We start from the raw sequence: 22,104 nt of genomic DNA, 5'->3' as shown, positions 1-22,104 counted from the left end.
AAAAAAAACATGAGAGAGGGCTGGGAAGGTGGCTTCATGGTAGACTGCTTGCCTTGCATGTTGCATGCACGAGGCCCTGGGTTCGATTCCTCAGCATCACATAAACAGAAAAAGCCAGAAGTGGCACTGTGACTCAAGTGGTAGAGCACTAGCCTTGAGCTGAAGAGCTGAGGGACAGTGCCCAGACCAAAAGTTCAGGCTCCATGACAGACCAAAAAAAAAAAAAAAAATTCAGAGAGTTAATACTTCACTCCTTTTTCATCTTTCTTTTATTTCTAGAATTTGCCTCAGGACAACCAAAAAGTTCGCCTCTCAGTGAGTGGATTTTTGTGTGCATTTGAAATCCCCCTTCCTCCATCTCCAGTTTCAGAATCTAGTCCAGTACAAACAGGTAAGCTAGAATGAATGCTCTTTCTCATTATCTCAGCTTTAAATATTGATCTAACATTTATCATTTTTTTTCTATTTATTGTGCTGAAGATATTAGAGCAAAAGAATCTTTGAGCCCAGACAAACCTTTAATGCTATTCAAAGGGATTTCTGAGAGAATTCTACTAATTACTTGGCTTACATTCTCCTTTTTTTTGATAGATGAAAAGCCTGAAATTCAGAAAACCTAAGTGTATAAGCTAAGTATATAGATATTAGCTCAAATTCCAATAGCATTCAGATCTCTTTTAACTCCTTTCTGATACTAACATGGCACCATATAGTATGAGAGCAACATGCTACCAGGGAACATAAACAAAAATAGATGAATAAGAGTGTTATGCAATTATTGCATATGATACAGGTACCTTGTAAGTCTTTTTTGCCATTTATTTGCTTTGCTCATTCCTTTTTCTTTTTTTGTTGCACTGAGGTTTGAACTTGGACTCTATCTTGTTCTTCCTAGGGTAATACTCTACTGCTGAGACACACCTCTGGTCCTTTGTTGTGTTAATTTTTTTGCCAGTCCTGGGACTTGAACTCAGGACCTGAGCACTGTCCTTGAGCTTCTTTTTGCTCAAGGCTAGCACTCTACCACTTGAGCCAGAGTGACACATCCAGCTTTTTCTGTTTATGTGGTACTGAAGCATCAAACCCAGGGCTTCATGCATGCTAGACAAGCTCTCTCCAGTAAGCCACATTCCCAACCTGTGTGCCAATTATTTTTCAGATGGAGTCTCACTTTCTCTGATTGTGTCCGGGCCTCAGTCATGATCCACCTATTTTAGGCTTCTCTTCATAGCTGGAATGATAGGATGCTCCATTGGACCTGGCCCTCATTTGAAAAGGAGTATCCTGAACTTTTCTGCCTGGGCTGGCCTCAAACCCTGATCTTCCTAATCTTTGATTCTTTGCCTCTCAAGTAGACTTTGTCCCCAATTTTTTTTTTCTGGTCCAGAGACTTGAACTTAGGGCCTGGACCCTGTCCTTGCACTTTTAAAACTCATAAGTAGCATTCTGCCATTTTAGCCACAGCTCCACTTCACTTTCTTTGGTAGTTAATTGGAGATAAGAGTCTTTCAATCTTTCCTGCCTAGGCTGGCTTCAGACCACTGTCCTCAGATCTCATTCTTCCAAGTAGCTAGAAGAGTGTGTGTGTGTGTGTGTCTGTGTGTGTCTGTGTCTGTGTGTCTGTGTGTGTGTGTGCCAGTTAGCCAGCCAGTTACTGGGTCTTGAACCCAGGGTCTGAATGATATCCTTTAGCTTTTTGGCTAAAGACTCTCTACCGCTTTATCCATACCTTCACTTCCAGCTTTTTGCGCTGGTTAATTGGCAATAAGAATTTCACACTTTTTTTGCCCCAGCTGTCTTGAAACTTCAGTTCCTAGATTTCAGCTTCCTGAATAGCTAGAATTATAGGCATGAGCCACTAATACGAGGTTTTGTTTGTTCTTTTTTACTGCTTATAATTATGCTAATCCTCCAATTATAAAGGGGTTCATAGAGAAGGAAGCTCCTCTCAAATAGCATGTACTAGATAGTACTAATGATGACTTGATGTTGCTTTCTATTTAGAATATCGCTGTTCAATAGAACTTTGCAGTAAAAGAAATATGTCTATGATCTTTGCCCTCCAATACAGTATCCATCAGTCATTTAAACTGTTAAGCATTTGAAATGTGACTAATAAGACTAAAGAAATGTACTTTTAATTTAAATTTTAATTTAAAAAGCATTAACTGTCTAGCAGACAGCATTTTGCATTCTTAGAGGAATAAAGAATTTAGACATTGATCATGATGCTTTGAATTCATAACCTGCTTTGTTCAGTGACAACTCCTTTGTACAAGTACTTAAAGATAACTGTGTGTGTGTATGTGTATGTTTATGTGTGTATGCGCGCGTGTTGGTCATAGGGCTTGAACTCTGGGCCTGGGCATTGTCCCTCATCTCTTCAGCTCAAGGCTAGTGCTCTACCACTTGAGCCACAGCACTACTTCCGGCTTTTTCTGTTTATGTAGTGCTGAGGAATCGAACCCAGGGCCTTATGCATGCGAGGCAAGCACTCTAACTCTGAGCCACCTTCCCAGCCCCTTAAAGATAATTTTTAAAAAACATTTGTGGGGGCTAGAAAGGTGGCTCAGTGGTAGAGTACTTGCCTTGCATGCATGAGGCCCTCGGTTTGATTCCTCAGCACCACATAAGCAGAAAAAACCAGAAGTGGGGCTGAGGCTCAAGTGGTAGAGTGCTAGTCTACAACTAAAGAGCTGAGGGATGGTGCCCAGGCCCAGAGTTCAGGTCCCATGACTGACAAAAAAAAAAAAAATGTTTGTGGGACATGAACTCAAAGCCTGAGCACTTTGAAATGACAGTCATGAGCTACCTGCATCTGGCTTAATAAAAATATTTTTTAAAAAGTAATAATTTTAATCCTAGCTTCTCATGAGGCTAAGATCTGAAGATTACAGTTGAAAGCCTATGAGACTCTTATCTCCAGTTGACCACCAGAAAACTGGAAGTGGCACTGTGGCTCAAAGTAACAGCACACTAGCTAGCCTTAAGCAAAAGGAGCACAGGGACAGTACCCAGGCCCTGAGTGTTCAAGCCCTTTGACTGACAATAATAATAATGATAATAATAATAATAATAGGAAAGAAAACAAATTATAGAAGTGATAAAAGATAAAATTATTTGCCAAGCATCAGTGGCTCATACCTATAATCCTAACTCTCAGGAGATTTGAGATATGAGGATTGCAGTCAAAGGCAGTCTTGGCAAACAAATTCTAGAGATTCTTAGCTCCAGTTAACCAGCCAAAAGCTGAAGGTAGAGTTGGGCCTTGAGGTAGAGTGTCAGCCTTAAGCAAAAAGCTATGGGTCAGTGCCCAGGCCCTGAGTTCAAGCCCCAGTAGTGGCACAAAAAGCAAAAACTGAAAAATAATTATTTTCTGTATACTACATGATGTTTTGGGTTTTTTTGTTTTGTTTTTTTGTTGGGTGTGGGGCTTGAACTCTGGGCTTGGGCGTTATCCCTCAGCTCTTCAGCTCAAGGTGAGCTCCACTTCCAGTTTTCTAGTGGTTTAGTGGAGATAAGAGTCTCACGAACTTTCCTGCCTGGGCTGGCTTTGAACCACATTCCTCAGATCTCAGCCTCCTGAGTAGCTAAGATTACAGGCATGAGCCACGGATGCTCGGCTTACATGATATTTATATGAAGTTTTGCAAAAGTCTTAGTTTCTTATAATCAGCTTCTTACTTTGCTATTTAAAAATAAATATGAGTAATATAAATAAAATCTAAATTTAAGCCAGGCTCCAGTGGCTCATGCCTGTAATCCTAGCTACTCAGGAGGTTGAGATCTGAGGATTGATGTTCAAAGCCAGCCCGGGCAGGAAAGATAGTGAGACTCTTATCTCCAGTAAACCACTCAGAAAACCGGAAGTGGTACTGTGGCTCAAGAGCTAGAGTGCTAGCCTTGAGCTGAAGAGCTGAGGGACAGCGCCCAGGCCCAGAGTTCAAGCCCCATGACCGACCAAAAAAAAAAAACCTCCAAATAAGTCTATAATTGTTACTTGAACTGTAATTTCTCTGTGTTCTATATAAAAGAAACTACTACAAGTGGTCCAGATCCTTAAAATATTTGAGAAATGCCAGGTGCCAGTGGCTCATGCCTATAATCCTAGCTACTCATGAGGCTGAGATCTGAGGATTGTGGTTTGAAGCCAGCCAGGGCAGGAAAATCCATGAGACTCTCATCTCTAATTAATCACAAACCAAAAAAAAAAACAAACTCAAAAACCAGAGTTAGAGCTGTGGCTTAAGTGGTAGAGCGCTAAACTTGAGCAAAAGAAGTTCAAGGACAGTGCCTCTCCCTGAATTCAGACCATAGGAGCAGTGCATGGTGCACGTGCATGTGCACACGCGCACACATAGACACAAAACAAACCTTAAGAAAAGAATGAAAATAAAGGTACCAAAGCTTAAGTGCCATACATATCTTTGAATTTATAGATTTCTCCTCTTCTCCATCTACAAATGGGATGTTCAGCCTAACTACCAACGGGGACCTGTCTCGACCAATATTCATCCCCAATGGAATGCCAAATACTGTTGTGCCATGTGGAACTGAGAAGAGTTTTACAAATGGAATGGTGAATGGTCATTTGCCATATCTTCCTGACATCCCTGTTACAGGATACATTGTTGCAGTCCACCGAAAAATGGTTAGTTATATTTTAGGCAACTTATTGTTTATCCTGCCACTGCCATTTATGAAATACAGCTATTTTCTGTCTGTGTAACATCTTCATTTTAATACATTTTCATAGCATATGTTATAGTCAATATATGAAATGGCATTCCTCATGTATTAAGAGGCAGCAGGATAGCTAATATATCTGAATATGACTTTCTTTTGAATTTATGTCTATTGTGTGTTCATGTGCCTATAGGCATATATATCTTCTCTACCATATAAATGTGAATGCCTTTGGAGAAGGTTTTGCTCTTGTCATTGTATGTATTTTTTGGAGGGATAGAAGAATGTTCTTTGACAAATGTTTCAATTACTGAAATTCAGGATTGACAGATAACCCTGAAGCTGGTATTACCTCAACCTTTTCATGGCTCCATTTAACCAATTCTTTTCAGATTAATGAAGATGAAGTCTATATGTAAAGAGAAGAGTATGATAATAACTAATTTGAATTCTTGATTTTTTTTTTTTGGTTGGTCATGGGCTGAACTCTGGGCTTGGGTGCTGTCCTTCAGACTCTTCAGCTGAAGGCTAGCACTCTACCACTTGAGCCACAGCACCACTTCTGGCTTTTTCTACTTATGTGGTGCTGAGGAATCAAACCCAGGGCCTCATGCATGCAAGGCAAGCACTCTACCAGTGAGCTACCTTCCTAGCCCTAATAACTAATTTGAAAATGAATGGTTAATACATCTTATTGGCAGAGACCTATCTTTCCAGTTCTCTCTTCTCTTATTTGTACATACAGATGAGGACAGAACTGTATTTCCTGTCATCTCAGAAGAACCGCCCCAGCCTCTTTGGAATGCCACTGATTGTTCCCTGTACTATGAATACTCGGAAGAAAGACCTATATGATTCAGTTTGGATTCAAGTATCTCGATTAGCCAGCCCACTCCCACCTCAGGAAGCTAGTAATCATGCTCAGGATTGGTAAGTTCAAGGGCTTATCTTAGACTAGTGCTTTCTAAACTTTACAAGAATAACATATATGATTTATTTGTAATATATAGGAGGCAGACTATGTCAAATTAATTTACTCTGAACAGAACCGCTCAGAGCATATGATTTAACCATTTGATCTGATATTTTGAGGAGAGACCTTACAATTTCCTCTTGTCATCTACATGATCTAATGTTTAATACTGCTTTCATTCTCTAATCTTTTGCCTAAACTCTTCCTGCTAATGCTTCAGGCAATATCCTTGTCTTCTGTTATTGCAAAAATAGAAACTATGAATGGAAATTTATCATCTCAGTCTTGTGTAAATCAGAATAGGAGTGACTTATTATGAGAGACCATAAAGTCTCATTCAGTGATTCCATTGAATTGTTTCCATAATGTATCTTTCGACATGAAATAATTTTGTAAATCTAGGTATAGATAATAAATATTTTCTGTTTTCTTTCCATTCCTTCTACCGCTATTCTGTTGTGATTGTAATGGCCTATATCTCAGTTGAACTAAAAATAATTTCTTGCCATCATGGTACAAATGAGAGTTCTATTTCTTTTTTTTTTTTTTTTGAGAGTTCTATTTCTATAATAACTGAATACAAAATTTATGTTTGTTATGATGAGTCTTGATAAAGATAGGGCTTGAGGCATGCAAATAAATATTAAAGGAAAACTAGATAATGATAAGGAATTTAGTTGAGCATTTTAGTAGAGTAACATTAATTTTAAAGTATTCTGATTGAGTTAAATGGCTTCTAAGTGAGGATTTTTCCAGAATTTGTTAACTAACTATATGTAAATTATAGGAAGGGAGAGGGGGGCAAACTAGGTTTTCAGCCTGAACTGTTGTCCGTGAATGTTGGACTGTTTAGTGAAAAGAAGAAAACTGGAAAAGGATTTTGACAAGAAAAGAATCTAGCTAAATCCAAATATTTTATTGCATTCAAGTCGGAAGTTCACCTGAATATCCTCTCCTGAAGATATAATCATGAGTGTCCACAACAAATAGTTTTTTTGTTTTTTTTTTGTTGTTGTTGTTGTTGTTGTTTGTTGGTCATGGGGCCTGAACTCTGTGCCTGGGTGCTGTCTCTCAGCTCTTGAGCTCAAGGCTAGTGTTCTATCACTTGAGCCAAAGTGCCACTTCTGGCTTTTTCTGCTTATTTGGTGCTGAGGAATCAAACCCAAGGCCTCATGTATGCAAGGCAAGCACTCTACCACTGAGCCACCTTCCCAGCCCTTGTTGTTGTATTTTTGTTGGTTGGGGGCTTGAACTCTGGCCTAGGCTCTGTCCCTCAGCTCTTCAGCTCAAGGCTAGTGCTCTATCACTTGAGCCACAGCACCACTTCCAGTTTTCTGAGTGGTTTATTGGAAATAAAAGTCTCACTGTCAGGGCTGGGAAGGTGGCTCAGTGGTAGAGTGCTTGCCTTGCATACATGAGGCCCTGGGTTTGATTCCTCAGCACCACATAAGCAGGAAAAAAAGTGGTGCTATGGCTCAAGTGGTAGTGCACTAGCCTTGAGCTGAAGAGCTGAGGGACAGCACCCAGGCTCAGAGCTCAGGCTCCACAACTAGACCCCCCCCAATACCCCCCCAAATAAAAGTGTCACTGTCTTTCCTGCCTGGGCTGGCTTTGAACTGAGATCTTCAGATCTCAGCCTCCTGAGTAGCTAGGATTACAGGTGTGAGCCACTGGTACCTAGCAAATAGTTGGTTTGTAAAGTGTTGAGATAAAAAATTGTATGACTTAAGAGTGAGATTTAGAGAGCATGTCTAAGACCTCATTCCTGTTGAATTTTAATTAAAGGTTAAAAAGAGAAAGGAAAACGAACATCTAGTAATGTAAAGAAATTAAGGATGAGCAATCAACAAAGGTTAAGTGAAAAAAGTATTTCCAGGAAAAAGTGATCAGTTGTTGGAAATCAGATTGAGTAAAAAAAAGATTGATACTTGCCTACTGCATTTCATAAAATGACGATCTTTGATGACCTTTGTGAAATCTACTAGTGATATAGTACTGATGAACACATGGAATGGAAGCTGACCTAGGTTGAAGAGAGAATTAAAAGAATAATGAGTTTATGTTTTACAAATAGCTATTGATGGGGCTGGGAAGGTGGCTCAGTGGTAGAGCGCTTGCCTTGCATGCGGGAGGCTCTGGGTTCAATTCCTCAGCACCACATAAGCAGAAAAAAAAAGCCGGAAGTGGTGCTGTGGCTCAAGTGGTGGAGCACTAGCCTTGAAGTGAAGAGCTGATGGACAGCGCCCAGGCCCAGGGTTTAGGCCCACGACCGGACCCAAAAAAAAAAAAAACAAAAAAACTGATTAATATTTTTTAGTACTGGGGATTGAGCTCAGGGCATGAAGGTTGCTAGGCATGCACTCTATAACTTGAGCCATGCCTCTAGCCACCATGTTTAGCATTGATTATTTTCAAGATTAAATCTCACTATAGCCTGGCAGGTCCAGATTGCAGTCATTCTGTTTTGTGCTTCTCTGTGTCACTAGAGATGACAGGTATGTGCCACTGTGCCAGCCATTGTGCTTCCTGTGTAGCTGCAATACCAGGTGTGTGTGTGTGTGTGTGTGTGTGTGTGTGTGTGTGTGTGTGTGTGTGTGTGTGTCTGTCTGTCTGTCTGTCTGTCTGTCTGTCTGTCTGTCTGCAATACCAGGGTGTGTGTGTGTGTGTGTGTGTGTGTGTGTGTGTGTGTGTGTGTGTGTGTGTGTGTGTGTGTGTGTGTCTGCAATACCAGGGTGTGTGTGTGTGTGTACCACTTCATCTAGCCATTGTTTGAGATAGTCGTACAAATTTATCCCCACCTCCCATATAGCTAGAATTACAAGTTTGAGCCACTGTACCGGAGCCCTCTGATTTCCATCTAATGAATCTAATGAGTTACAACAAAAAGCAAAAATGATCCAAATGTCTTATAAAGAGATGAATGAAATAGCCTAGACAAAAGAGCTAGGAGTGTGCTAGGCACCAGTGTCTCACACCTGTAATCCTAGCCATGCAGGAGGCTGAGATTTGAGGCTAAGATCACGGTTCAAAGCCAGCCTAGACAAGGAAAGTCTGAGACTTATCTCCAGTTAACCACCAGAAAACCAGAAGTGGCTCTGTGGCTCAAGTAGTAGAGCACTCGTCTTGAGTTGAAGAGCTGAGGGACAGCATCCAGGCCCAGAGTTCAAGCCCCACAACTGACAAAAGAACAAGGGCTAAGGGTTTAGCTGAAGTGGTAAGAGCACCTACCTATCAAGTTGAAACCCTGGTACCACTGAAAAGAGAGAGAGAGAGAAATGGAATCTAGTGCTGATATATGCTACAACAAAATGTAATATATATCAAATAGCATTCAGCCATTAAAAGAAATGAGAGCTGTGTGTGGTGGCATAACTCACACATGTAATCCCAGTTACTCAGTAAACAAAGTTGTCAAGACCACATTTGGGGGGGGGGGGGGGGAGAATGGGAAGGGGAAACAAAGGAAGAGACAACAGAGGCAACAATGCTTGATAAGAAATGTACTCATTATCTTGCCCATGTAATTGTAACCCTTCTGTATGGTATTTTCACAATTAAAAAAAACTGGCTGCTCAGGAGGTTAAGATCTAAGGTTGGTGCTTCAAAGCCTGCCCAGGAAGAAAAATCCTCCAGACTATTATCTCCAATTAACCAACAAATATTGGGAAATGAGAAACGGGGCATTTGGTGGCTCATGCTTGTAATCCTAGCTACTTGGGAGGCTGAGATCTAAGGATTACTATTCAGAGCCAACCCTAGCAGGAAAATCTGTGAGACTCTTACCTAATTAGCTACCGATAAACCGGAAGTGGAATTGTGGCTTAAAGTGGTAGAGTACTAGCATTGAGTGAAAACGCCAGACAAGAGGACCAGCCCCAAAGCTGGCACCATAAAAAGTGTGGTGAGAGAAAGGGTAACATTGTCCAAAAAGAAATTTACTCTTTATCTGACTTATGTAACAATAACCCCTCTGCATATCAACTTTATAATAACAATTTTAAAAATGAAAAACAAATGTGATGCCAGTGGCTCACACCTATAATCCTAGCAACTCAGGAGACTGAGATCTTAGGATCACAGTTCAAAGCCAGCCCAGCCAGGAAAGTCCCTAGGACTTTTATCTCCAATTAACCACCAAAAATCCTGAAGTGGAGGTGTGGCTCAAGTGGTAGACTGCTACTAGCCTTAAGCAAAAAATGCTCAGGGACAGTTCCTGAGCTGAAGCCCCAGGACCAGCACACATACACACAAATCCAAGCGTGGTGGTATTGCCCATAATACCAGCTATAAGGGAGTTATAAATAGTAGGATTGCAGACTAGACTTTCCCTGAGCAAAAGGTGTGATGCCCAGTCTGAAAAATAGCCTAGACAAAAGGGTTAGGGGTGGTTTGGCTGAAGTGGTAAGAGCACCTACCTAGCAAGTTGAAATCCTAGTACCACTGAGAGAGGGGGGGGAGGGAGGGAGAGGGAGAGAGAGAATCTAATGCTGATATATGCCACAACATGGATGAAGCCTGAGAGCATTATACAACTTGAAATAATAAGCAAGACAGAAAAGGACACATACTGTATGATTTTTTTTTTTTTTTTTTTTGTCGGTCATGGGGCTTGAACTCTGAGCCTGAGCACTATCCCTGAGGTTTTTTCTCAAGGCTAGTGCTCTGCCACTTGGAGCCACAGCACCACTTCCAGTTTTCTGGTAGTTAAATTGGAGATAAGAGTCTCACGTGGGCTGGGAATGTAGCTCAGTGGTAGAGTGCTTGCCAAGCATGCATGAAGCCCCGGGTTCGATTCCTCAGTACCAAATAAACAGAAAAAAGCCTGAGTAGCTCTCTGTCTCTAGTGGTAGAGCACTAGGCTTGATCCAAAGAAGCTCATATACAGTGACCAGGGCCTGAGTTCAAGCCCCCTGACAGGCAGAGAGAGAGAGAGATAGTCTTACAGACTTTCCTTCCAAGCTGGCTTTGAATAGTGATCCTCAGATCTCAACCTCCTGAATAGCTAGGATTATAGGTGTGAGCCACCTGCACTCTGTATGATTTTACTTTTAGTAGGTATCCATGGTAAGCAAATGCACAGAGGTTAAAAAAAAAAAAAATAGATTTAAGGTAGGTACCACTAGCTTATACCTAGAATCCTTGATACTCCCAAGGCTGAGATCTGAGGATTTTTTTTTTTTTCTTTTTTGGTCGGTCATGGGCCCTGAACGCTGGGCCTGAGCCTGAATGCTGTCCCTCAGCTCTTCAGCTCAAGGCCAGCACTCTCCCATTTGAGCCACAGCGCCACTTCTGGCTTTTTCTGCTTATGTGGTGCTGAGAATTGAACTCAGGGCCTCATACGTGCAAGGCAAGCACTCACTCTACCACTGAGCCACCTTCCCAGCCCCTTAAGATTACTCTTCTAAGGCAACCCAAACTGAAAAATCTGTGAGACTCTTATCTCTAATTAATCATCAACAAAGCTCGATTCGCCAGAAGCTGTTGGTTCACTCCTGTAATCCTAGGTGCTCTGGAGCTGAGGTCATATGGATTGAGGTTGAGAGCTAGCTGAGGCAGGAAAATCTAACTGTTATTTCCAATTAACCAATAGAAAACTAGAAATGGTGCTATAGGTAAACATGGGGAATGCTAGCCTTGAGCAAAAAAAAGAAAGAAAAAGAAAAGAAAAGAGCTCAGGGACAACACTCAGGCCCTGAGTTCAGACCCCACAACTGACAAAAAAAGCTGGGTTAAGGCTGGGAAGGTGGCTCAGTGGTAGAGCACTTGCCTTGCATGCATGAGGCCCTGGGTTCGATTCCTTAGCACCACATAAGCAAAAAGAAAAAAGCCGGAAGTGGCGCTGTGGCTCAAGTGGTAGAGCGCTAGCCTTGAGCTGAAGAGCTGAGGGACAGCGCCCAGGCCCAGAGTTCAGGCCCTACGACCGGACCCAAAAAAAAAAAAAGGCTGGGTTGGAGGCATGGCTCAAGTGAGAAAGCACCAGCCATGAGCAAAAAAAAATCAAGAGAGAGCCCAGAACCAGTTGCTCATGCCTCTAATCCCAGAGACTGAGATCCTTAGATTGTGGTTCAAAACTTATCCAAGGAACATACATTCCTGAGTTTCTTATCTCCATTTAACCAAGAAAATGTCATCCCTTTGTATCTAAGTTATTTTATGTTAAAAAACAAAAACAAAAAACAAAGCTGGGTGCTGGTAGCCCATACCTGTAAATCCTGCAAACTCAGGAAGCTGAGATCTGAGGATAGTGGTTCAAAGCCAGCCCAGGCAGAAAAAGTCTATGAGACTATTCCTTCTTTTTCTCCCCCAGCTTCATGAACTATAATTGGTAAATAGAAATTGGAAAGTTGCTTTGTTTTCTGGGGGAGGTGGATGCTAAGAATTGAAACTAGGGTTTTACACTTGATAAACACTCTTCTAGCCCAGGAATTATATTTAAATACTAGACGTGTTATACAGATATATATATGTACTTATTTGTATATTATTAATTCTGCTTCTTATTGAAGCAAGATTAGTAAGTTTTATTAAAATTTGGAGAAACCATGTCTTATCTTTCCATAATTGTTAACAATTTTTAAGAGCTACTCCGAGGCTATACCTTATAGCTTTGAATAGCTATGGTCGGGAAAAGGAGATCGAATCCTAACGTACTACAAATAGGGAATTTATTTAAAGAAGCCTTCAAATATACAGCCTCCTATAGTGTGTCAGTGTTCTAATCTTGGAAAGGTCTAATTATTTTACTTTAATGTGAATTATATTCTCTGATAAAATAAGAGCTGGAGAATAATTGTTATTTGATTTCATGACCTCCTTTGTAAAATGTTCATGGACCATGTATACTCTTGAACATCTGGCAGTCTAGAGTGTGTACCCCTCTATAGCTTACTGTGACTGCTACAGGGTTGCAGTTAATGGATTCGGATGGGCGGTACCCAGCTGTCTGCATGAGCATACCTGATAGGCAAATGCTTTTTCCTAGAGAATCACTTTAAGAGGAAATGAATATGATTGGCTTGCAAACCAGAAATGCTTCTAAGACTTTGGTTTGTGTATGTTTTCTTCTATTTCAGTGATGACAGTATGGGATATCAATACCCATTCACGCTACGAGTTGTGCAGAAAGACGGGAACTCCTGTGCTTGGTGCCCATGGTATAGGTAAAGTGATCTTCTGCAAAGGAAACATTGTATTAGAATTGCAGCATCAGATATTTCACCTTTTTATAGGACTGCCAAGATTGAGGCATAATAGTGAATAATGTAAAGCTTGAAGTAGTAAATGTAGGAATTGTTCATTTCTTCTTCATGAGATTAGCTAGTTTTACAAACTATACCTCCAATTCATAATACATAATCATTTTTATTCCAAATTTCTTTTTTTCTTTTTCTTTTGTTTATTTAAATGGAGTCTTGCTATGTTGCCCTAACTTTTTTCAAGTCCCTAAACCCAGTTTATCTTCCAGTCTCAGCCTCCCAAGTATAGAGTGACTTAGACCATGCCTGCTTATTATTAGTCTAAACTTTCTATGATTTTATATATATATATATATATAATTTTTAAGTTTGGCAATTCTGAGCCAGTAGAACATAGTCTCATAACTAACTAGACTTTCTAGAAATCTGTTTTTGGTTTTTCAAAGAGTTGTAAAGAATGATGGATCATTTCTGGGACAGCAGGGAAAGAAGCTGATAATAGTCAACTTTTAGAGAACTGCTGTAGAGTTAACAAACTGAGTCTCAGATAGACATGGGAACCATGGCTCTGTCATCTTTTTTCCCTGCAACTCCATGAACTTTTATATACTTTAACATGCCATTTTACAAATCAGATAGGTTGTTATTTTACCTAAAAGCATTATGTAACTGAATTTAGAATTTCTTTTGAGCTGTATTATTTCAAAGAGTCAGTTCTGCTGTCATTTATTTTGCCATTTCTGTATGTTAACAAATACTTAGTATAAATCCAAAGACTGAGAAGCCCTAAGCATAGTTACCTGAAATAATAATTATTAATAAATACAATTAGCCAGACATGGTTATAGCATGGCACATGTCTGTTATCACACTTAGGAGGCTGAGGCAGGAGGATCTTGAGTTCAAGACCAGCCTGGGTTACATAGGAAGACTCTGCCTTACCAAAAAGGAAACAAACAAACAAAAGCCAAGCACAATGACTCAATCCTGTAACCCTTAGCTACATGGGAAACAAAGATCAGAAATTGAGGCTAGACCTGGCATAAGAAATTCACCAGAATCCAGGTGCCAGTTTACTCAGGGACATCAGGGGACACCAGTAGGAAGATCAAAGCCTAGGCCAACCCAGGAATAAAGTGACCCTACCAAAAACATACCCAAGGCAAAGGCAGGTACAGGTGGCTCATGCCTCCAATCCCAGATACTTGGGAGGCTGAGATCTCAGGATCGCAGTTCAAAGACAGCCCAAGAAGAAAAGTCCAAGAGACTTTTATCTCCAATTAACCATCAGAAAACTGGAAATGGTGCTGTGCCTCAAAGTGGTAGAGTGGCTAGCCTTGCGCATAATTGCTTGGGGACAGCACCTTGACTCCAAGTTCAAGACTCTACTACTTGAGTCACAGCTCTCCTTATACAATTTTAGAGGTTAATTGGAGATAAATTTTGCCCAGGCTGGCTTTGAACCATGATCCTCAGACCTCATCCTCATAAGAAACTAGGATTACAAATGTGAGCCACCAGTGGGTGGCACAATACTCTCTATTTGAACAATAATTACACAGAAAAGGTGGAACAAGGGTAAACAAATACAACAATGGCACTCACTAGATACTATGTGGAAAATGAACTGTACATCTTGTGGGTGGAGATAAAAAGAAAAAACTGGGAGAAAGTAAAGGAAGGGGAGACATGGTTCAGAAAGAATTATACTCATTACCTGACTGATGTAACTGTAACCCCTCTGAATATCAACTCTACAATAACAATAAATAATAAAACATCTAAAAAAAAAAAAAAGAATTAAAGCAAAAGGACTGGGAGTGTAACTCCAGTGGTAGAGTACCTGTCTAGCTGGCACAAGGCCTTAAATTCAAACTCCTGTACTGGGAGGGGGAAAAAAATGGGTTGGTGCCATGACTAATGTGATAGAGCACTGCCTAGCAAGCAAAAGGACCCTAGTTCAAATGTTAGCAAAAAGAAAATACTGCCAGGCGCTGGTGACTCACGACTGCAATCCTAGCTACTCAGGAGGCTGAGATCTAAGGATCGAGGTTCAAAGCCAGCCCGGGCAGGAAAGTCCGTGAGATTCTTATCTTCAATGAATCACCAGAAATGGCGCTGTGGCTCAAGTGGTAGAGTGCTCACCTTGAGCTGAAGAGCTAGGGACAATGCCCAGGCCCAGAGTTCAAGCCCCACTACCGACCAAAAAAAAAAAAAGAGAGAATTTGAAGTTGGAATCCCAAGGGAGTTTTAAAACCAAACTTGAGTAAAACAGAAGTGTTTTTAATTTGAAATTTTAGATTCCTTATTTCTTTATAAATCTTTTTCCCCCTTTAGATTTTGCAGAGGTTGCAAAATTGCTTGTGATGAAGACAGAGCTTACATTGGAAATGCCTCTATTGCTGTAGATTGGGACCCCACAGCCCTTCATCTCCGTTATCAAACATCGCAGGAAAGAGTAAGTGCTCAGGTCCACCATAAATGATGAAAAGAGGGTGGCAAGTAGAGTTTGGGGTTTTTTGTTTATATATTTTATGATATTGAGTGTTGAACTTGGGATCTCTTGCTTGCTAGGCCAATACTGTAAGATGTAATTTTTTATATGAGAGATTGTTTTTCTCCAGTTTAGCTGGGTTGTGATTATTTAAATACAAACAGAAAAAATAGTTATTGGTATTCTCTGTGGCACTTGATATATTGACATTGTTACTTGGCCTTTTTGTTTGTTTGTTTTACAATGCCTGGAATCAATTGAGCAGTTGAATCAATTGGGGCATTAAAATTCAAAACTGCTACCAGGTACCAATGGCTCATGCTCATAATCCTAGGCTGAGATTTGAGGATTGAGATTCAAAGCCAGCCCAGATAGGAAAATATGTGAGACTTTTTATTTTTTTATTTTTTTTGGTTGGTTGTAGGGCTTGAACTCTGGGCCTAGATGCTCAAGGTGAGCTCTCTACCACTTGAACCACAGTACCCCTTCCAGTTTTCTGGTGGTTAATTGGAGATAAGAGTCACAGACTTTCCTGCCCAGGCTGGCTTTGGATCTCAGTCCTCAGATCTCAGCCTCCTAAGTAGTTAGGATTACAGGTGTTGAGCCAACAGCACCTGACAGTATGTGAGACTTTTATCTTCAACTAACTACCAAAAAGTTGGAAATGGAGCTATAGCTCAAGTAGTAGACCACTAGTCTTGAACACAAATGCTTAGGGACTACACCCAGACCCTGAGTTCAAGCCCAAGGACCAGAAAAGTTTTTTTAGAAATTTTATAATACTTGTAACATCTAGGCATTCACACACAGTGGGATCAAAGAAGGATACTCTTAGGAGAGGAACACAAAGGTGCAATGCCTATGTGCATCTGATCACATAAAATAATATTTATCAAAATGAACTCCAGGAAATTGAAACAAGAGATTTTTTTCTTTGTTGTTATTTTTGTTTTCATCTTGTTTGTTTATCTGTCTTTGGGAGGGTAAGAAGAGCACAGAAATGGAGGGACAAGGGTGAACAAATGTAGCAGTGGTTCTTACTAGATACTGTGTTGAAAATGAACTATAAAACTTGTAGGTGGGGACTGGAGAGAAACACTGGGAGAGGACGAGGGAATGGGTGATATTGTCCAAAAAGAAATGTGCTCTTTACCTGACTTATGAAACTGTAATCCCTTTGTATATCACATTTATAATAACAATAAAAAAATAAAATACCTATAACAAACTAATCTTGTAACAAAACTGAGTGTCATTAAAAAATTATTCTCTAACCATAACATATCAAAAATACCTTTCTATTTGTTAAACATCCCTGAAGCTGTAGCATTTTATAACCACAGTAAGTTCACCTGCATTCCAGGGGAATAGCTGTTACCTTTAATGGGTATAATGAGTATAAAAAAGAAGGTAACCAGGCACTGTTTGCTACTAACTACTCAGAAGGCCAAGATCTGAGGATCACGATTCCTGACAACATAAGCAGGAAAGTCCACAAGACTCTTAACTCCAATAAATTACCCCCCAAAAAAGCTGGAAGTAGAGCTCTGGATCAAATAGTAGAGTGCTAGCCTTAAGCAAAAACAGCCTAGGGACAGTATCCAGGCTCCAAGCCTTACAACCGTGGGGGGGGCGGGAATATAAATGTTTCAAGGTCAACACTTCAATCTCATTGAGGACTTATTCTTTGGATTCCTCTACTTCCACTCTTTAGCCAGAGAAATTGTTTAAAAATTTTAAACAGGTTACTAAAAACATGTTTAAAAAGAAAAAAAAAAGCCAGGTACCTGTGGATCATGCCTGTAATCCTATCTACTTAGAAGGCTGAGATCTGATGATTAGGCTCATAGCCAGCCTAGGCAGAAAAGTCCATGAGATGCTTACTTCCAGTTAATCACACAAAAAGCTAGAAGCAAAGCTGTGGCTCAAGTGCCCAAGCCCTAGTTCAAGCTCAAGATCAGCACCAAACAAATAGAATAATAAAAGTGGGGCTGGGAAGGTGGCTCAGTGGTAGAGCGCTTGCCTTGCATCCATGAGGCCCTGGGTTCCATTCCTCAGCACCACATAAGCAGAAAAAAAAAGCTGGAAGTGGCATTGTGGCTCAGGTGGTAGAGCGTTAGCCTTGAGCTGAAGAGCTGAGGGACAGCGCCCAGGCCCAGAGTTCAGGCCCACGACCGGACCCAAAAAAAAAGAATATTAAAAGTATAAAGAGTATTAAAAGTGTGAGGCCTTGAATTCAAACCCCAGCACCAGCAAAAGAAAAAGATACATCAGAGATTGCAGTAGGTATTCTGTCTATATCGCCCTTGACAATTGGGAATTTCCTTATTACTAAAAAACATTGCCAGGCACCAGAGGTTCATGCCTATATTCTTAGACATTCATGAGGCTGAGACCTGAGAATCATGATTCAAAACCATCCTGAGCAGGAAAATCTCCAATTAACTACTGAAAAGCTGAAAGTGGAGATGTGGCTCAAGTGAAGAGCAGCATCAACCTTGAATTAAAAAGCTAAGCAGGGCCGGGCGCTGGTGGCTCACGCCTGTAATCCTAGCTACTCAGGAGGCTGAGATCTGAGGATCGCGGTTCAAAGCCAGCCCGGGCAGGAGAGACCATGAGACTCCTATCTCCAATAAACCACCGGAAAACCGGAAGTGGCGCTGTAGCTCAAGTGGTAGAGCGCTCGCCTTGAGCTGAAGAGCTGAGGGACAGCGCCCAGGCCCAGAGTTCAAGCCCCACGACCGACAAAAAAAAAAAAAAAAGCTAAGCAGGAACATGTGGTCCTGAGTTCAGGCTCCAGTACTGACACAAAAAATAATTCAATTAAAATTTAAAATTAATAAACATTCCCTCTAGATAAGTTAATAATATTTATTGACGTTTTCAGGACTAGGGATTCAGGTAGAAGAGTACTTGCTTATTTAAGTACAAGGCACTGAGGTCAAGCCTTAGTACCACCGCCACTCCCAATACAAATAAATAACTTCTTTTTTGCTGTTAAGTAGTTGAGAAAATCCCAATTCTGGATCTAATTCCTTATTTCAATCCCCGAGTATGCCCCCACATTCACTGAATGTCCTGGTAGCCCCTTTAGCACAAGAATGAGTATAATTGGTGAATTCTTTTTTAAAAAAAATTTTTTTGGGGGGGATCTGGTCGTGGGGCCTGAACTCTGGGCCTGGGCGCTGTACCTCAGCTCTTCAGCTCAAGGCTAGCGCTCCACCACTTGAGCCACAGTACCACTTCCGGCTTTTTTCCTTTTGCTTATGTGGTGCTGAGGAATCGAACCCAGGGCCTCAGGCACGCAAGGCAAGCACTCTACCACTGAGCCAACTTCCCAGCCCCTTAAAATTTTTTTATTGTTACTATAAAATCGATGAACAGAGGAGTTACAGTTACATAAGTTGGGTAAAGAGTATATTTCTTTGCCAGCCACTGGTGGCTCATGCCTGTAACCCTAGCTACTCTGGAGGCTGAGATCTGAGGATCAAAGCCAGTCCAGACTGGAAAGTCCAATGCTCTTATCTCCAATTAACCACCAAAAACCTGGAAAAGGAGCTGTGACTCAAAGTGGTAGAGCACTAGCCTTGAGCAAAAACACTCAAGGGCAGCACCTAGGCTGGAGTTGCAGCTCCACAACTGACAAAAACAAAAGGTATATTTCTTTTTGGACGATGTCACCCTTTCTCTCACTCTCTCCCAATTTTTCTCTCTCATCCCCACACACAAGTTGTATAGTTCATTTTCAACAGTGTCCAGTGATTTGTGGATTCTTGCCAAATGAAAAGATCACTAGACTAAAAAGAAAAATAAAAAAAGAAATTGAAGCTCTAGATCATGAAGGTAATTCAGAAACCTCAGTAATTTTTCCTTTGAATTTGAATTTGAAAATTTTAGCAATTGATAGACTATTAAATCTTTGACAGCACAAAATCTGGCAGGACATTATTCTGATATTAAAAAAAAAAGATTAAAAAAAGATTTTAAAAAATTAGATCTGGGCCAGACGCCAGTGGCTCATGCCTGTAATCCTAGCTACTAAGGAGGCTGAGATCTGAGGTTCATAGTTCAGAGTCAGCCTGGGCAGGAAAATCTGTGAGACTCTTATCTCCCATAAACTACAAGAAAACTGGAAGTGGCACTGTGGCTCAAGTGGTAGAGTGCTAGCCTTGAGCTGAAGAACTGAGGGACAGTGCCCAGGTCCAGAGTTCAAGTCCCACGATTGACTAAAAATTTAAAAAAAAAAATAGATTTGTAAATCTCTTTCCCTTTTAACAAGTCCAGTGTGTAATCTGAAAAGCTTGAGGACATCCCACCAGAAGGAAGTGAACTAAGTGACCTGTAAAGTCACACCTCACTTCCCTTTCAGTGATAGCTAGACTTAGACTACCAAGAGCTATAGAGAGCCCCTATGTTGCTGGGAAATGGGGGCGCATGACTCATCTGGACTCTTCCTACATGTGGTTTTTTTCATGTGCTTAGAGAGTCATGTAGACAAAGGAGATATCTGGGTTCATTGTTGAGATTATTGTCAGTATGCTTTCTATGAATATGAAAGGGTTGGAGGTTGGTTTGTTTTGTTGGTACTGGGGTTTAAACTCAGGGCTTTGAGCTTTCTAAGGCAGGTGCTCTACAACTTGAGCCACACTTTAAGCCCTGCTTTATTATATTTTTTATTCTAGTAATATTCCTTCCAAAAACTTATTCTAGGAGCAGGGGGAGAAGAGTACAAAACACAGACGTGTACACACACACACACACACACACACACAACTATTTACTATTACACCTGTAATCCTAGCTACTCAGGAGGTTGAGATCTGAGGATCACAGTTTGAAACCAGTCTGGGCAGGAAAGTACATCAGACTCTCATCTCCAATTAACCACCAAGAAGCTGGAAGTGGAGCGCTATCCTTGAGGGAAAAAAAAAAAGCTCAGGCCTGAGTTCAAGCCCCAGGACTGGCAAAAAAAAAAAAAAAAAGAATGAAAAGAATATATGGGCTGGGAATGTGGCTTAGTGGTAGAGTGCTTGCCTAGCATGCATGAAACCCTCAGTTCAATTCCTCAGTACCACATAAACAGAAAAAGCTGGAAGTGGTGCTGTGGCTCAAAGTGGTAGAGTATTAGCCTTGAGCAAAATGAAGCTCAGGGACAGGCCCCAGACTCTGAGTTCACTCCTGGGGACTAGCAAAAAAAAAAAAAAAAAAAGAATATAAAGGGAACCAGGTGCCATTGGCTCTCATCTGTAATCGCAGATACTTGGAAGGCAAGATCCAGAGGATCATGGCTCAGAGCCAATCAGGGCCAAAAAATCTATGACATCTACAAAAAAAAAATCTCCAGTGAAAGCCATGCTGGAGGGAGGTATGGTACAAGTAGTAGAACATAAGCCAAGCAAGGAAGCCTAGCCAAGTGGGTTCAAGCCTGAGTTCAGCTGGGCACTGGTGGCTTAAGTCTGTAATCCTAGCTACTCAGAAGGCTGAGATCTGAGCATCAAGGTTCAAAGCCAGCCTAGGCAGGAAAGTCTGTGAGACTATCATCTCCAATTAACAGAAAACCAGAAGTGGTGCTGTGGCTCAAGTGGTAGAATGCTAGCCTTGAGCTGAAGAGCTGAGGGACAATGCCTAGGCCCAGACAGAGTTCAAGCCCCACAACCAACAAAAATGAAAAAAAAAAAAAAAAAGCCTGAGTTCAAACCTCAGTAATTTCAATTTAAAAAAATATAGTAATATAAAGGTAAAACAACTGTAGGCATAGCTCAAGTGGTAGAGCATCAATCTGCCTAGTAAGTAGGAAGCCCTGAGTTCAGAGACCAGTACCATCCTAAAAATGTGTATGCTTTCTCTACCTATCTTCTTATAGTTTTGAGTCTATTAAATAATTATGCTACTTAAACAATAGTAGATTATCTGAGCATGGATCCCAAGAAGGAAACCTTTTTCATTTATGGAACTTATATTGCTAAACTATTTTCGGTCTACAAATGTTTTTGTCAGTCTTCCTTTTTCCCCAGTACCCACCTCCCTCTATAGCCTGTGTTCCACAGAATATACAGTCAATAAAAATCAACAACTTTTACTAGCATACTATAATATGTGGTTGGCCATAAAACATTTTGGACAGAATAGAGGTAATATTTAACTTGCTTTAAGAGACACTGCTATATTTGATACACCTGTTTCTGCTCGTGCCCAAAACCCTGATACACGTTTCCTTTAAAGCACATCCATTTTTCCTTTTAAGTGACAAACTCAAAAGACACTGAGAAAAACAGTCATGAGGGCTCATGCTTATAATCCTAGCACTCTGGAAATGGAGGAAGGAGAACCAGGAAATTAAGGCCAGCTTGGGATACATAGTGAGACCTTTTCTCAAAAATACAAATTAAAATAGAATTTATGCACAGAAGTCAGTCACCCAAGATGAAAGCAGATTTCCTTTGTTAAAACAAACAACAGGGGCTGGGAAGGTGGCTCAGTGGTAGAGCGCTTGCCTTGCTTGCCTTGCATGCATCAGGCCCTGGGTTCAATTCCTCAGCACCACATAAGCAAAAGGAAAAAAGCCGGAAGTGGCACTGTGGCTCAAGTGGTAGAGCGTTAACCTTGAGTTGAAGAGCTGAGGGACAGCGCCCAGGCCCAGAGTTCAGGCCCCACGACCGGCCCCCCCCAAAACAAACAAACAAACAACAAAAAAACAACAACCAGATTTTATCTGGGCACCAGTGGTTTACGCTTGTAATCCTAGCTACTCAAGA

The 22,104-nt window shown here is 40.9% G+C and overlaps 1 protein-coding gene across 4 annotated transcripts in view; it reads left to right on the top strand.

Annotated features, from left to right (window-relative positions):
- Positions 1 to 22,104, top strand: part of Usp32 (ubiquitin specific peptidase 32) — a 163,231-nt gene that overhangs the window by 126,912 nt on the left and 14,215 nt on the right. For all 4 annotated transcript variants that reach the window (XM_042690731.1, XM_042690718.1, XM_042690723.1 and 1 more), the window contains 5 exons: positions 280 to 391; positions 4,440 to 4,651; positions 5,432 to 5,616; positions 12,733 to 12,819; positions 15,193 to 15,313. In XM_042690731.1, coding sequence (XP_042546665.1) covers positions 280 to 391; positions 4,440 to 4,651; positions 5,432 to 5,616; positions 12,733 to 12,819; positions 15,193 to 15,313 — 717 coding nt within the window. The remainder of the gene's footprint in view (positions 1 to 279; positions 392 to 4,439; positions 4,652 to 5,431; positions 5,617 to 12,732; positions 12,820 to 15,192; positions 15,314 to 22,104) is intronic.

This window comes from Dipodomys spectabilis, unplaced genomic scaffold, assembly GCF_019054845.1.
Source record: "Dipodomys spectabilis isolate Male_0828 unplaced genomic scaffold, ASM1905484v1 ptg000004l, whole genome shotgun sequence".
Taxonomy (NCBI): domain Eukaryota; kingdom Metazoa; phylum Chordata; class Mammalia; order Rodentia; family Heteromyidae; genus Dipodomys; species Dipodomys spectabilis.
Note: the sequence above shows the minus strand (reverse complement) of the source record. Positions and strands in the feature narration are given on the sequence as shown.